The following is a 17,363-nucleotide window of genomic DNA, read 5'->3' as shown; positions in this document are numbered from 1 at the left end:
TGTAAACGAGTTCTAATAATAATATTTAATTCCGGTCATGCTGCGTACTGGTTCAAGTTTTCTTATCGACTCATATTATCATTACCTATTATTATTACCTATAATTTTGTTACTCATTGTGGTTTTCTTCTGTATATTGAAATTTTATTTTATTTGTATCTTTATTTAGTTATTTTTGTTTGTTTTTTAATTTTTGTCTATAAATTGTAACAATTTTTTGATAATAAAGCATTTCTCTCTATATATATAAAACGTAAGCAGTTTTCCGGAAACAATATCGACGTAATAAAAGTTAGTAAACAGAGAATTAATGACATTAATAAAATATAAAATTTTTGCAGTGACAAAAAAAATTATAATTAAACAAACATCGCAAATAAACAACTCCTTGTTTTCGGCAAAAATTGTTATTTGGTTTATAAAAAAAGCGTAGAACTCCCTGCAGATTAGAAATTTGCTCGTGTTAAACCCATACCAAAAAAAAGGTTATCAACAACGACCAATTTCTTTAGTCCCAGCTATTGTCAAGGTCATACAGAAAGTCGTTAACTAGCAAATTTTCAGCGATCATCTATATGCCTTTCGTAAACATAGATCAATCGGAAATCTCCTGGCCTATGTCACCAGCGTATGGAATGAGTTTATAGAGAAATATGGAGAATTCAGAGCAATTACACTGGACATATCGAAGGCTTTTGAGAGTTTGGCATACCAACCTTCTAAATAAATTAAGATCGTACGGCTTGTCGTCCTCACGTTTAGACTGGCTTAGTAACTTTCTCTAATCCATCCAGGTTGGTATCGATGGACACACCTCAGAAAAGTTTGTGGTCTCCAGGGATGCATCCTGTCACCTACTTTTTTTCTTCTGTAGATCAACGATGTACTCGACAAAACTTCAAACCCGATCTATAGCTTCGGCGACGATAGAATACTGGTGTAATCGTTCAAATCAACCGCTCCAATAAACACGTCAACCCCAAATCTGTAGGGAGTAATAGATGACAATCAACAATACCGATCTTTGATATATTCTGGAGTAGAGTGGACCCAGGCTGCTGTTTTTACAAAGAAGGCTGGTATTCCGGCTCAGGATTTGGTCCTGTCTGGACATCAAATATCCCAATCACCGCAATTTCGCTTGTAGGGTGTTGAGGTTGGGAGTATTATGTCCTGGTATAGACACGTAGTGAATAAGCTAAGGCAGCTTCACAGAAACTTGGAGATTCCGCAACAGCTTATAATCCTCTACAAGGCCCAGATTCGTCCTTCTTTGAAGTATTGCTCGCGTATTTGGTGCATACCCTGACGATGCTCAACTCAATACAGGAGACAGTAAACTCATAGGCTATCCAGAATTGACCAGACAGGTCACTGACCTGACTCAGTTTTACCGATACTACTGCTACTCTTCCGAGCTGTCCAACACAATCCTACCTAAAGCAGTATTTGCAAAACCTACTCTAGTTCGTCTGCAGACGTCAATTTATCGCAACTCCTTTTTTTTTAGAGAAGTGCAAGCCTGTGGAATCAGCTTCCAAGGCACGACTTTTCCGAACTCTACAACCTACAGATGTTCAAGATCAATAGAGTTTACTCTCTTGTAAAGTAATAACTCCCTTAATAAATTTCGCTTAATGATCCTACATCAATGGTATGAAATGTTCAACAATATTTCTCATTTTTTGCAGGTTTTCTTTCCTGATATAGAAAGGGCAGAATGGATTAACAGAGTAAGTTATTTTTTTATAAATAGTAAAACAGAAATAGAATAAATTTAACTATAAAATACTGAAAGTGGGTTTTAAAGCTTATTTGTTTTCATAAACATTGTTAGGTGTTACAGGTGTTAAATATAATATCTGTACAAGTATATGTAGTCGGATGGTCTGGGCAGTCGAATAATAAATAAGAAGGCACTATTGGTATTAACTTTTATATTTATAATTATTAAAAACGTCTTATATATTCACTAATTACAAGAAACGACAAAGGAATGAATCATTAACATTGTTAGAGGGTCGAGTCAACCCGCTTTCTATATATCGCTGTTATAGGCGGGTACCGTGCCAATGACGCAAAACGTGGAGGTTTACCGTACGGCCATCCTGACTTGGTGTTGTCCTCAACAACTTACCATCAAGAGATTATCTGTGAACAAGTCAACAAAATAAAAAACTGATATCTATTTGTCGGCGATTCATGAAGGGTCACTTTCTTGCCAATGGGCTTCTTTCTGCCAGCTATGGGCTCATTGTGCAATATAAGTGCTCATTTTTGCAGAGTGTTCATTTTTGCAATCCGAGTGCTCATTTTTAACTCAAAATATTTGTAATTCAAAAAGTTTAATGTGTTTTTCAATCAAAGTGGTTTTTTTGCAATCAGAGTGCTCATTTTTACCTCAATATGTCTGAAATTCAAAAATAATGTATTTTTCAATCAAAGTGCTAATTTTTTTAATCAAAGTGCTAATTTTTGCAATCAGAGTGCTCATTTTCACCCCAAAATGTTTGAAATTAAAAAAAAATGCTTCTAAATGTTTTTCATTTTAATAATTTTTGAAAGATTTATAATTTTCGACTAGTTTTTATCAAAATATGGTATTGACACTGACAATTTACATATTTATATTAATCAATAGATCACCTTCATCATGAATTTCAAAATAAGAATAAAATCGAAATAGAATTTTTTTCTAGTAAGAAAAATCAATGTTTCCTTAGTCCTTACATCTCAAACATGTAGCAGTATTTTATCAATAAACTATTTATTTATTTATTAGAATTTACACATTGGAGCTATAAATTTTACTTAAATTATTTAGATCTTTTTTGTCATTTATAGCTTTTTCGTTCTTATGAATGTGAACTATTTCTAAAAAATCTCTTTTTCGTCGTATTAGATTCCGTTCCAATAATTTTTGAATCTTTATATTGAATTTTTGTTTTTTTGATATTTCATGGTTAGTTAATGCAGTTTTATTTTTTCTATAGTATTGATGACCTCTTAGTCTATTTTCTAAATTCTGATATGTTTGCCCTATGTAAACAGCGTTACAATTAGTACAAGGCACTTGATATATAATATTACTATTTTTATTTTTTGGTGGTTTATATTTTTGTTTGGTTTTGGTTTATATTTGGATAATGTATTATATCTTTTATGACTTATATTAATATCATATTTATTTTCAATATGTACAAGGACTTTCCTAACAACTAACAAATTATTTTAATAAAGGACATAACAGGTTATCCAAATATTTCATTACATTAAAATTAAAAGCACAAAAAAACAAAAGAAGTAATATACTGTGCTTTTCAGATAAAAGTATCCACCTTTAATAACTTTTGTAATACTGGTATTTAGAAAAAATCCAAAAACACGTCAATTTATGTTGGAAGGGGCAAGCATTATGGCTTATTTAAACTTACTGGAAAAGCCACCCCCTCACCCCTAGCAGCATCCCCTTTATTTTTTTAAATTACTTTTCATATTTTTTATGTAAAATTTGGATACTCCTCTTTGAGCTGATTTCAAAAATGTATAATACTTGTAGGTTAAAGTGGTTAGTTTATGAGATAAACAATTTTTCTTTTAAGAGCACAAATTTTACTTATTATTTACTTTCACCTTATTTGCCTGTACTAAAATGGGTTGTACAACAGTTCAAACTCTTTAATCTTTTTAACTGTGCTATTTATTATGAAGTTACAATAAGTGTTCAAAATGAACACCATTCACTTCCATACAATGGTATAATCTATTTTGAAATGCCTCTCTGACATTGCTTAATACGGCTGGATTTAATTGTCAACATTCATTTTCTATCCTCTCTCGTAAATCATCCAGAGATTCTGGTTGGGTAGCATAAACTTTTGTTTTTAAATACCCCCATAAAAAGAAGTCTAGGGGTGTTAAATCCGGTGACCTAGGTGGCCACTCCATCATCTGCCCCCTTCTACCTATCCAACGAGCGGGGAATGTTTCGTTTAAAAATTGTCGGACAGGCATAGCATAGTGTGGGGGAGCTCCGTCTTGTTGAAATACCAGTAAATCTTCGGAAAGGTTATCATCATTTTCTATTATTGTTGTAATACGTGGGTCAACCCCTTCCCTGAGTAACTCAAGATATGATTCACCATTTAAATTTCCGTTGATGAAGAAAGGTCCGACAATGTGGTCACCTAGGATACCACACCAAACGTTTAACTTTTGGGGATGTTGTGTATGGAATTCACGCATAATATGTGGATCAATTTCAGCCCAATATCTACAATTATGCCTACTTACTAAGCCATTTAATGACCATGAGCATTCATCAGAAAAGCAAATATTGTTTAACAATTGTGGATTGTTATTGATAATTTGCGTCATTGATTCGCAAAACTCTAGACGACGATCAAAATCATCTTCATTCAACTCGTGCACCAACTTAACTTTGTATGGGTGGTACTTGAATTTATGTAGAACTCGGAAAACTGTAGAAGATGAAACACCGATCGCTCTACTTATTGTTGACAACGATTGGGGTTGTTGAGCCTCTAAGCTGACTTGCCCTAAAATTGCCACTTGGATTGCTTCGTTATTTACGAGTCCCTCTCGCTTATGCACTTTATTGCAAACAGACCCTGTTGTGGTAAATTTCTCCATCAGTTGAATTACATACTTATGAGTTGCATGTCTTCCGTCATGTAATTCGTTAAATATTCTAGCAGCAGCTCTTGCACAATTATTATTTTGGTAGTATAAACCTACAATTTCAATTCTTTCTTGCAAAGAGTAGTTAACTAGAATAAATAGCACAGTTAAAAAGATTAAAGAGTTTGAACTGTTGTACAACCCATTTTATTTAGTACAGGCAAATAAGGTGAAAGTAAATAATAAGTAAAATTTGTGCTCTTAAAAGAAAAATTGTTTATCTCATAAACTAACCACTTTAACCTACAAGTATTATACATTTTTGAAATCAGCTCAAAGAGGAGTATCCAAATTTTACATAAAAAATATGAAAAGTAATTTAAAAAAATAAAGGGGATGCTGCTAGGGGTGAGGGGGTGGCTTTTCCAGTAAGTTTAAATAAGCCATAATGCTTGCCCCTTCCAACATAAATTGACGTGTTTTTGGATTTTTTCTAAATACCAGTATTACAAAAGTTATTAAAGGTGGATACTTTTATCTGAAAAGCACTGTATATTAACTGCCTTATACTACTAATTGTGACGCTGTCTACATAAAGCAGACCTCACAAAATAGACTAAAAGGTCATCAATACGATATCAAAAAAACATAAATTCAATTACAATGATTGAAAAATTTTTGAAACATAATCTAATACACGAAAAAGAAAATTTTTAGAAAAAGTTCATATTCATAAGCTATAAATGATCAAAAAGACCTAAATAATTTGAGTAAAATTTACGAGGATGTATTGATATCTAGTTAGCCTAGACCAGTTCCATGCATAAACAAAATATTGCGTTCCCATAGCAACGAACAATAACTTATTAGAAGTGTCAGTGTAAAATTTGACGTCAAAAAAGTGAACCAGAGTTACGCAACGAATTAAAAGAAAAAATTTGTCCACCGAAATTGTGAAATCGAAAAATTGGAGTATCGAGCCATTACCAAGTACCTGTATTTAAAAGGATTAAGAGGTAAGCAGATTTACGAAGATATACTTAATACCCTTGGTGATCAATGTCCTTCGTGTGCGACCGTGAAAAATTGGATTGCAAGCTTCAAATTTTCCATTGAAGATGATTACCGATCGGGAAGGCCAGTTTCTGTGTCAATCCCCGAAAATATCTATGCAGTTCATGACATGATTTTATCAGATCGTCGAATTGGGCTAAAACGGATATCTGAAGCACTTAATATTTCATACGAACGCGTTCATCATACAGTTCACGTCAATTTGCACATGAGAAAAATTGCTGCAAAATGGATCCCAAATATTTGAATGTTGACCAAAAGCGTGCAAGAGTAGAAGCATCACGTTCGATCTGTGCTCGATTTGTAAACGATGTAGACTTCTTAAACCGAATTGTTACTATGGATGAGATTTAGGTACATTTCTACGATCGAGAAAGAAAGTAACAATCGATGGAATGGCGACATTCTTGATCTCCAAGACTTAAGAAGTATCGTGTCCAAAAATCTGCTGGAAAAGTTCTTGCTTCAGTTTTTTGGGATTGCTGTGGAGTAATCATGATTGATGTTTTGGATAAAGGTAGAACAATAACTGGAGATTACTATTCGACATTACTGACCACTCTACGGAAAGCTATCCAAAGCTGTTTTGTTTTTGCAGGACAACGCCCCCGCACACAAATCTCATGTTGCCATGCAAAAAATTCGTGATTTAGAGTTTAAATTACTAGAATTCCCTTTTATTCAGCAGATTTGGCTCCGTCCGACTATCATCTCTTTCGTCAACTAGAAAAAGATGGAAAGGTCGTAAATTTTCTTCCAACGAGGAGGCAATAAAAGCTGTGGAGGTCTGTAATAAATTTTGTTTGGTTCTATAGTAGGCTAAGAATTTTTCAATACATCCTCGTACTTATTATAATGTCTTGCGGTAGGCCAAAATAAGTTCAATGGCTTTAAATTATATTTCTTTTCGAATCATTATACTAATTTGTATTTCATATTTTTTTGACAGAGTAGGAATTAGGAATAAAATATGTTGCAAGCCATTTCGTTAATATTTCGCCGTTCATTTCGCCATGGTAATATGACGACGATGATTTAGAGGAAAACGCTAAACTGGCAAACTGGCATTTTCTACGAATCCTTTTGATGAACCAGGTCGAACAATAATAAAACATTTACCGTGTAACCTCCTAGTTTACCTACGCCTTTAACATTATTGCCCTGCTAAGAACTGAATTTCTTTCCATTGGCGTATATCGATGTTTCATCTACAAATATAACTTGTCTTCAAAATATACTATCACGATTTTCTCTATATTTTCGAAGAAAACATGCTCTTTTGCTAGCATTATTTGTACTTGACGTTGACGTGCATACTTTCTGTCATAAACTACTGACCTTACAGGAGTCTTTACCTCTAAAAATCAAACTAATTCTATGTGGCGATCTTAAGAATGTCTTCAGTCAATTTTTTGTTTTTTTTGGTATGGTCACACATATAACGGCACCAGCCAGAATAACAAAGACTAGTTCTAGTACTATTGACTATGTCGTGTCATTGTATGATCCAGAATCCACCGACGGTACCGGTAATTCAGGTGTCACCGATCATGAAGCAGCGTTAACAAAATTTTCGGTAAAATCCAATACTAAAAATGCTTCTCGCAAATTATGCCGTATATTTTCGGAAAAAAGTTTTCAAAACTTCAAGCACCGTTGTCAAACAACTGACTGGAACTTGCTCTCTAGTGATAAGGACTTGGAATTTTCTAGATTCATAAAAACACTAATTTTTGGCATACAATTCTTTTCCCCTTAGGCATATTAAAAATAAGCAAAATAAACCCTGGTTCACTAAAGTTTTACTTATATCTGGAAAGAACATGTGATCTTTATTTCGCCTTAGGAAATACTCGGATAGTGTCATCTTCAAAAATTACGTAAAACCATACAGAAAAATATATCATAAGACGATAAAATCTGCCAATGATATTTATTATAATAGGGCACTTTCTAATTCTCGTAATGTTTCTGAAGAAACATGGTCCATTGTGAATGATCTACGAAATAAGGCTTTTTCATCGAGCATAGTCTCAATAATTACTTTGTGAATGTATCTCAAATTCTATAACTCCTCATTATCCTCTTTCATATCTCCCTGATGCTTATGCTTCCATACGAATTTTCTTCTTTATGCGGAACACAACCTTTATCTACCTACTTCACGTTCAGAATTAGTTAAATGCTCAATATTTTACAATGCAAAAAAATGCACAATCACTTGCCAATTGAAATCAAATCGATATCATCTTTTCCCACATCTCTCAATAATTTGCGGGCATGTTTACTGGAAAGTGCCTTCTACTCTGGAAACGACTTCTATTCTAATAATAATATTCAATTGCGGGCATGCATACTGGTTTAATTTTGCTATGGACTCATATTATCATTACCTATAATTTTGTTACTCATCGTGGTTTTCTTTTGTATATTGAAATTTTAATGTATTTGTATCCTTATTTAGTTATTTTCATGTTTCTTTTTTAGTTTTTACAAGCTTTTGTCCACAAATTGTAACAATTTTTTGATAATAAAGCATTTCTCTCTCTCTCTCTCTAAACTTTAGAATCAAATAACCTATATAGGACTTTCCTACTAAACAGTGAAAGTACGTTTCTACTCCTTCAATTTTCAGATTACCCTACGTAATGAATAAAGAACGATCATGTTAAATCGAAATTATCAAGAAAGAATTAATTCTACTGATTCTAGTATAGATAGTATTTATTGAAACTAAACATTATTTTCAGATAATAAAACAAGTTTGGCCCAATGTCAATCAATATGTTCGAGAACTAGTAAGGGACGCCCTTCAACCGGCTTTAAGGGAAAGCTTAGAAAAATATAAATTAACAGGCTTCAAATTTGAACGAATTATATTAGGAACAGTGGTAAGTATATTCATTCATTGGAGTTTATAATATCGAGGAAATTAATGTCAAAATTTCGAAACGAGTCGAACTATATTGTTAGAAGCTCAAAAAATTGAAGTCCGGTTAATTAGCCATCCATTGAATCTCTTCTTATACAAATGGAAAAGTGAAAACGGCTCAATCATCTAATTGGAATTCGGATGATAAGAAAAATCGATTGAAAAATCTGGGAAAATAACCTCGCCAATCCAACGCATTGCTCGCTATCTTAGTAATAGCCAGTTTCTTCACGTTGGATTCCCACACATGGTGTCAGAGGCTTTGATCCGCTTCCCACACATCACGATAGGTGGATCGATCTTGAAATTCGTTTTTCGTTACCAGGTAGAAGACGTAATGCGAATTTTCAAGTCTCAGTGTCTTGCCGGGAACTAGGATCTCCTCTTCAAGTTTTTCCAATTGTCAAAACTTCTTTCGGAAGACAGTTGCTCTTGTGCATTCTTGATACTGGCTGTGATTGTATGTTAGTAAATAATCTTCCGGGAGAGTGTACAAATCTTGTCTTTGCTCTGTAATAATTACATATCTAGCTTTCCTGATACCTCAATCTCAATCCTTATGTGAATCGCCCATCCCCTGTTAATGATAAAAAATGATGCTCGAAAATCTTCAGGTCAGCTTCCGAAAGGTTCTCTTAACGTCTCTATCAAGATCGACTCAACATATTCTGGTCAATGTTTTGGTTATGAAGCTACCAAAAACCCTAATTGTGTCCAAAAACAATGTCGGGATAAGTTTAACAACGTAGCTGATGGCCATACATTCATCAAACACATTATTATTGGCGACGGGACATGGATTTATAAATATGATAATATACCATAAATTCATTCCGCCAGATTTGGCTCCCTGTAACTTTCCCCTTATTTCGAAACTCAAACATTACTTCGGGGAGCAGGTCCAATGAAGCTGTTACAAATAATTCGCTCAATGTACTGATGGCCACTCCAGTCTGAGCTTAACACAGGTGAATGGAAAATTGTATCAAATGTTGGCATGTTTATAGTGACTAAATTTGAATTTCTGGAACCGTTGGCTATATTCATAATGAACACACTGTTTACACTACCACCACACCAACACTCGCGATTACACTGTTTGACGCGCGTTACCATATTAAAGTTATCAGTTATCTTCAATCTCTGAAGACGATAACTTGGTTTAGTCCAGTGAGGACAGCCCAAAACTCACGACAATTAGTTATGTCTTTTTTTGTAGATGCAGTTGAGAAGTAGAGACTCTAATGAGTAAAATGCACTTTCTTTTGTCCCGTTGAGTTTTCGAGGAGATACGGCAGTTTCTTTTTCAGCTCTCCCAGAACTTACGTGGCGTGAAAACTTTTTAGAAAGATGCGACCCCGAAGTTTGAGCGCATTTTACAAAGAAATAACAGCTCTTAGGGAAAAATCACAGGGAACCTTTTTTGTAGAAAATTTCTCAAACTACATTTTTGATCCTTCCACTTTTTTCGAAATTCGAGTTCGGAATTTTGAAAATTCAAACAAAAATATATCGCTTAGCGGCCAAAATTTTGATGTTAACTTTCACTGTATCGTTAAAGAACTACCTAAATCCAGAAAATCAGCGACATAACTAATTATCGTGTGTCAGGAGCTGTGATCACTGGACTATGTAGTTATAGAAAGGTGCTTCAGAATAGAGTAATCGCGAGTGTTGGTGTAGTGATGGTGTGAACAGTATATTCAGTATGCTTGTTGTAGCTCGAAAGGAGCCTGTTGGGGGGAGAATCAAGATTCCTATCGGAATACATAAAAATGTTGTTTATTTTTTGTCAGTTCAAGTCAAATTTGAAAATATATTCAATTAATATATAATTAATTAATTCCAGCCGTTTAGAATTGGTGGAGTCAAAGTGTATGATAAGAACATCGATAGAAATGAAATCATCATGGATCTCGACATTTTGTAAGTGATTTTATAATAAATAATAATAGTAGTATGGGAGTCTGTTGTACTTTGAAAATTTTTTTTGAAATTTCCACTCAGAAAAAATTTAAATAATTATTACAAGAATTTTAATGGGTAACACAAGCTTTGTATTGCTTACATTGCATTCCAAAGTACATGTGTTTATGTACCTTGGAACAACCCTCTCGTACCTTGAAACGGATAGTGAAAAAAATTGTGTGTGTGTGTCAGCTCCGACGTTCGACTGGAGTTTACTCCTTAAGTTCGATAGTCTAACCAGACGCAAAAAGAGTTTATTTAACTTAAAAAAGATTGGTTGATTGCCAGAATATTTTGGGCTTCCTTCATTAATTTTTTTTTCAATCTGTAAGCTCGCTGTCTCTCGGCTGGAGTTTTTGGAGGTTTAGATTTTTTCCTAGTCAAAAAATATAAAAAAAAATTAGAAAATTTATAAATGCATAATTATAAAAATTTTAACCGACTTTAAGAAAATTGATAAAAAAAGGTTTTTATAAACATTTTTTTTAAATTATTATAATTAATTTTTTATTTAAAATATAATATTATCTTAATAATTAATAAAAATGGTTATAAAAAGATAATTATGTCACTAAATCTTTTACATACAATAATAAATAGTACATGAAAATTATTTAAATAAGCTAAAAAATAACTTTTCGAAAGAAAATTATTTTTTGGTTAGGTTAGAAATTTTCTATTTTATGTGGATGCGCTCGATAATTCATATTGGGTTGATTATCTAATTTTATGTGTTGTTTTCAAATATATATTTATATGAACTACATCGATAATTATTAAAATATTTAATAAATACAAATTGCACATGCTCATACATATAATACATGAATTATAACGTACCTTGCAACCACGTGTTTGTTAGATGTTCCGGCAATATCATCTACACCTCTTTCTGCCATAGTTATTTGAAAATACTTTCAGTTCACTTTAGCGGAACACAATGAGAATAAAACTTCACAATGACAGCAATATAAGTATGTTGACACTGACAAATTAGAAAGTTGCGCATCATAGGATGCGCACCAAAAACGTAACGAGGTCATTCATGGATAGATTTTACTCCTCACATTTTTCTCATACCGGGCCCCTTATTTATGCAAATCGATTCTTAAGGAGTAAACTCCAAAAAATAAAAAAATGACAGATTTAAAAGACGGGTTTATTAAGAACTTGAGAACAAATTGTAGGAACTCAAAAACAACACAAAGTTTTTACTTTTATAAAACTTCTGCATTTAAATAATAAAAATCTTTTTTTTAAACAAAAGTCACACTCAATAGGTCTTCCACTTTTTGGCGTCAATATCTGCGCATAAATTATGATCCCAACGCCCATTTTTCATCACCTTTATCAGCATTCATTGAATTTCCTCAAAAGTAGCACTCTTCATCTGCACTATCTTCGTCATCAATAGGGAACGCTATTTTCACTTTTGGAGGAGGTCTCAACTACCTGTTATTTTTTTTGCAACTTTTAGTTTAATTTCTTTGAACGACGAAACTTTTGGAGTTGAATTTTTCCCAAATTGTTACCGATTTTATATTTTTGTTCATGTTTCTTCTGATTTCATCCTTTCCTGATGTGTCGGTTGCTATAATTGTTTTTCCAGTCTTTCTCCCTTTCTTTGTATTTTTCCTGGCTAGTGCTGCTTTTGGATTACATCTGTACTTCTTCTAGCGAATGTACTTTTTCGAGGGTTTCTGCATTTTAGAAGCTTTTTCGACTACATCAATGGACAAATGTGAATCGTGATTGTCTAAGAATAATTTAACACGTTTTTTCTTTAAACCTTTGCAAAGCTTAATAAAATTATCAAGGAATTTTACGAACAGCTGTTCATTTGATCAGCCAATGGGAACTGCAGCTCCGATCGTTTCAGGAGGTGCGCAAAATAGCATTCTGTCTTTAAAAAAAAACTCTGGGGAATATCAGCATTGGCGGAATACAGATTCCACTAGCATTAACTGCTGCTTCATATTCACAATGGCCCCTCTCTCGGCTGATGTTGTATTTCCTAGTTGTTTAATTTCTTTTGGTGCAACTATTTTTGACTGCGATTGAACAGTGCTTACACTCGTCTCATCTAAATTCCAAATCCGTTTCGGAAGAATTGTTCCAAATCGGTGGTGAACATCTTGGCGTATTAAAAATAAACAAAATAAACGCTTTATCTTCTTCTTTTTATCATTTTTAAGATCTCATGATCGGTTAGTTTTGCAGGTTCCTCTGTATCAGTTCCTGGGAGGTGGACTGCCAGCTGTCCATCCATCTCTTAGGTGATCGTCCGGGTTCTCTTTCCCCTATTGGTTTCGCTTCAAGTACGATGCGTGGCAGTCTACTCTCTTCCATTCTTCTCACGTGGGTGTACCAGTATCTTTTTTTTTGTCTCCCCCATCTTACGATGTCTTTCACCCCACATTGTTCCCTGATGTCTTTGTTCCTGATTCGATCTACTCTTGATTTTCCAACTACAGTCCTGAGCATTTTCATATCGGCTACCCGAAGCATGCTTTTCATTTTGTTGGTTTCCTTCTGGTTTGTATTCCGTATGTCATGATTGGCCTGATACAAGTCTTATAGATCCTAACCTCACTATCCTTTCGCATGTATTCGTTGTTCGCCCATATTATTTGCCTTAAGCAGCCCGATATGGCAGTCACTTTGTTGATCTAGCTTCTTAGGTCCTTCACTGGGTCGTGATAACTCGACAGGTCCATACCCAGGTATTTAAATTGTGGGACTTGTTCGATGATTTTGTCCTAAACTACCAGCTTTAGCAAAGGATATAGTCATGTTCATCGCTTGGCTGATCTGGCAGAATTTGTGTAGTACTGCAGTACTGTAGGTCGTCCTGCGTTTCCGCGAAAATAGCTGCTTCGTCGGCGTAGTATACCATGTTGATTATTTTATTCTGTCCCATTCGGTATTCCATATATAGTGATGATACTTCCTCTATAATTCTGTCAATTAAGAGATTGAACAGGCATCAGGCTGAGGCTGTCGCCCTGTCTGGTGTTGGTATCTCTTCCATATAAGTGCCTCCTGCCTTAATTTTGGTCGTGTTTTTCGTATTGAGACTGCGCACTTCTCTTACTATGGTATCTGGCGTTTCTTTCGATATCAGTATATTTATGATGTCGGAGAGGCGGACCCTATCAAATGCCTTGGTCAAATCGATGAGGCAGACATAGGCTGGTGTATTAAATTCGATCGATTTTTCTTTTGTTTAATAATGAAACCTTGTTGTTCTTTCCTGTTCGTTATTTGTGTTTCAAGCCTTTCCTTTAATATGCTTGTGAAGAGTTTCATGCTTGTTTTCAGCAGCGTTATGCCCCTGTAGTTGTCTGGGTGCGTCTTCTGTCCTTTCTTAAATATAGGAATAGTTATACCTTTTTGCCATTCCGTAGGTATTTCCGATGTCTCTAAAATTTTGTTATAGAGAATTTTTAAATATTTTCCTAACTCGAGACTGGCATATTTTAGAAGTTCGTTTTTCGAATTACTTCCCTGCCTATTCTGGCGTTCAGATCTCCGAGTATAATGGTTTTATCCGTGCTGCTTTGTTTGTCTATAGTATTTTGAAGGTGTTGGTGAAATGTTTCGCTCTCCTCTATGGGTGTACTTATATCCGGAGCGTATGTGCTTATTAGGTGGGTCTGCATGTAGTTGATTTGTAGAGATATTGTCAGGATTCTGTTGTTAATTTAGTCTATGTTTTCTATACATTGTTCCTATTTCTCGTGAAGTAGAATTTCCACTCTTGCTTAGCTCTTCCGCTGTCGACTAAGATGTGATCATCATATCTTGATGTGCCCTGCCCTTTCCTCTTCGTTTCTGATAAAGCGCATATGTCAATCTTATATTGTTTCATTTCGTTAACAATCTCCTGGTCCCTGCCATTCCACGATGTTATATTCCAGCAGGCAAGTTATGTTTACGTTTACGTCTCCCAGATCGTTTATTACACACGTAGCGTGTGTCGTCTTTGTATGCTTCTGATCGGTTTCCGAGGCTGTTCCTGCAGTTCTGTGAGCAGTATGTTACTTTTAACCCCGGCAGGGTGCTAGCTTAGCCTGAGACCCCCCTCCTTTTGTCCGGGCTGCATAACCGTTGAGCTACTCAGTCCATCCTACAACCATATAGACAGAATTCCCTTTAACTCACCTAAGAAAATACTCGGATAGTGTCTTCTTCAAAAATTACGTCAAACTATACAGAAAAATTTATCAGAAGACAATAAAAGCTGCCAAAGATATTTATTATAATAGGAGACTCGCTAATTATCGTATTGTTTCCAAAGAAACAGAAATAAGGCTTCTTCATTGAGCATAATCTCTACTTCACTTGATAACCTCAATAATTCCTTTATGAATGTAGCCAAAAATTTATCCAATTTTATAACTCCATCTCATCATCCGCTTTTGTATCTTCCTGATGCTAATGCAAGATTGGTCAAAAAGAGGCTTTTATCATTTCTGTTTAAATATACGACGATATATTGATATCTAGTTAGCCTAGACCAGTTCCATGCATAAACAAAATATTGCGTTACCATAGCAACGAACAATAACTTATTAGAAGTGTCAGTGTAAAGTTTGACGTAAAAAAAAGTAAACCAGACTTACGCAATAAATTAAAAGAAAAAAGATGTCCACCGAAATTGTGAAAAACGAAAAATAGGAGTATCGAGCCATCATCAAGTACCTGTATTTAAAAGGGTTAAGACGTAAGCAGATTTACGAAGATATGCTTAATACCCTTGGTGATCAATGTCCTTCGTATGCGGTCGTGAAAAATTGGACTGCAAGTTTCAAAAGAGGTAAATTTTCTATTGAAGATGATGACCGATCGGGAAGCCAAGTTTCTGTGTCAGTCCCCGAAAATATCGATGCAGTTCATTACATGATTTTATCAGACCGTCGAATTGGGCTAAAACGGATATTTCAGGAACTGAATATTTCATACGAACGCGTTCATCATATAGTTCACATCAATTTGGATATGAGAAATATTGCTGCAAAATGGATCTCCAAATGTTTGGATGTTGACCAAAAGCGTGCAAGGGTAGAAGCATCGCGTTCGATCTGTGCTCAATTTGAAAACGATGTAGACTTTTTAAACCGAATTGTTACTATGGATGAGATTTAGGTACAATTCTACGATCGAGAAACAAAGCAACAATCGATGGAATGGCGACACTCTGGATCTCCAAGACTTAAGAAGTATCGTGTCCAAAAATCTGCTGGAAAAGTTCTTGCTTCAGTTTTTTGGGATTGCCATGGAGTAATCATTAGTAATTTTTTGGATATGGGTAGAACAATAGATTTCTATTCTACATTACTAACCACTCTACGGGAAAAAATTAAAGAGAAAAGATGGGAAAAGCTACCCAAAGGTGTTTTGTTTTTGCAAGATAACGCCCCTGCACACAAATCTCATGTTGAAATGCAGAAAATTCGTGATTAGGGTTTGAATTACTAGAACACCCCCCTTATTCACAGATTTGGTTCCGCCCGACTATCATCTCTTTTCTCGACTGAAAAAAAGTTTAAGGTCGTAAATTTTCTTCCAACGAGGAGGTAATAAAAGCTGTGGAGGTCTAGTTTGCAGAGCAAGAAAAAACATTTTTTTTGAATGGTCTAGAGACGTTGCAGGTGCGTTGTAATAAATGTATCCAATTAAGAGGAAAATATGTTGAGTAATAAAATATTTTGACATCGAAATTTTGTTTGATTCTATAGTAGGCTAAGAATCTTAGAATACATACTACCCATCAATTTGGGTTTTTAAGTAACAAATGCACAAATGATGCTGTAGTCTCCCTCCTCCACTGCAACAAATTTATGTGTTAAGAAATTGTCTTTTGTGGACTGTATCTTTATTTTTTATCACTTGATTCAACAAATTTTTATAAAGAAGATTGTGGAGATTACACTAATTAATTTTTAAATATCATTCTTGTTTGGTATGGCGTCTTGATGTATCTGGTATATTTATAGGTGATAAAGTAACAGGCTGTAAGTTATCAAAAAAATCTGGGCGAATGTCGTGGTATAACTTGATTTCTGTGTTTAGAAAGTTAGAACTGTCTTTCATATGTTGAATGACTTCAGATGCCAGCTGTTGTGTTAATTGTTCATCAACGTTCTTGTCTTGTTTTTGAGGTTTAGTTTTCTTTGAAAACAGACCAAAGAAACTACTACTCTCTCCTTCTGATTTTTTACCTTCTTGATAGCGGTCGGTTTATATCTTAGAGAAATCTTTGCTATCAGGTTTTTTCAGTATTTTCCTTTCTTCGTTTTCTTTTTACTTTTTGTTTTGGATTGCTCTTCTCGCCAGATTTTGTTTCAGAATCTTTTTCAGATGATTTCTTTTTAGAAAATAGTCCTCCGAATATTTTGGTCTTTTCCTTTACAAGTGTTTCTTCTTGTTTGTAAGTTTGTTTCACATCATGATAATTCGCAACCTCTTCTCTCAAAAAGTCACTTGAAGCTATCATATCCGCTATTACTTCTCTAGAAAATTGTGGTTGAACATCTGCATCTGGTTTCTTTTTGTCTTTTACCACTTGAATTATCCTCGAATTTGTCAAGTTCGGTATTGAGGAAATTTGATGTTGAAACAAGAAGAAGGACTGAAACTTTGCGATTTTTCAGGGGAACACCTTTCGCATGGTTTGAATCATACCTTCCCAACAGAAGTCAGTTTGTAAGAGTTAATACAACAATGTCTTCTTGTAAGCCAATAG

General features: G+C 34.5%; 1 protein-coding gene across 2 annotated transcripts in view; it reads left to right on the top strand.

The window, feature by feature from the left end:
• Window positions 1–17,363, top strand: part of LOC130894920 (extended synaptotagmin-2) — a 130,701-nt gene that overhangs the window by 28,391 nt on the left and 84,947 nt on the right. For both annotated transcript variants that reach the window (XM_057801960.1, XM_057801961.1), the window contains exons 3-5: window positions 1,692–1,733; window positions 8,466–8,606; window positions 10,497–10,573. In XM_057801960.1, the coding sequence (XP_057657943.1) occupies window positions 1,692–1,733; window positions 8,466–8,606; window positions 10,497–10,573 (260 nt within the window). The remainder of the gene's footprint in view (window positions 1–1,691; window positions 1,734–8,465; window positions 8,607–10,496; window positions 10,574–17,363) is intronic.

The sequence above is a fragment of the Diorhabda carinulata genome, chromosome 6 (genome assembly GCF_026250575.1).
Source record: "Diorhabda carinulata isolate Delta chromosome 6, icDioCari1.1, whole genome shotgun sequence".
In the NCBI taxonomy this organism is placed as follows: Eukaryota; Metazoa; Arthropoda; class Insecta; order Coleoptera; family Chrysomelidae; genus Diorhabda; species Diorhabda carinulata.
The sequence above is the reverse complement of the archived record's forward strand: the minus strand, read 5'-3'. Positions and strand labels throughout refer to the sequence as shown.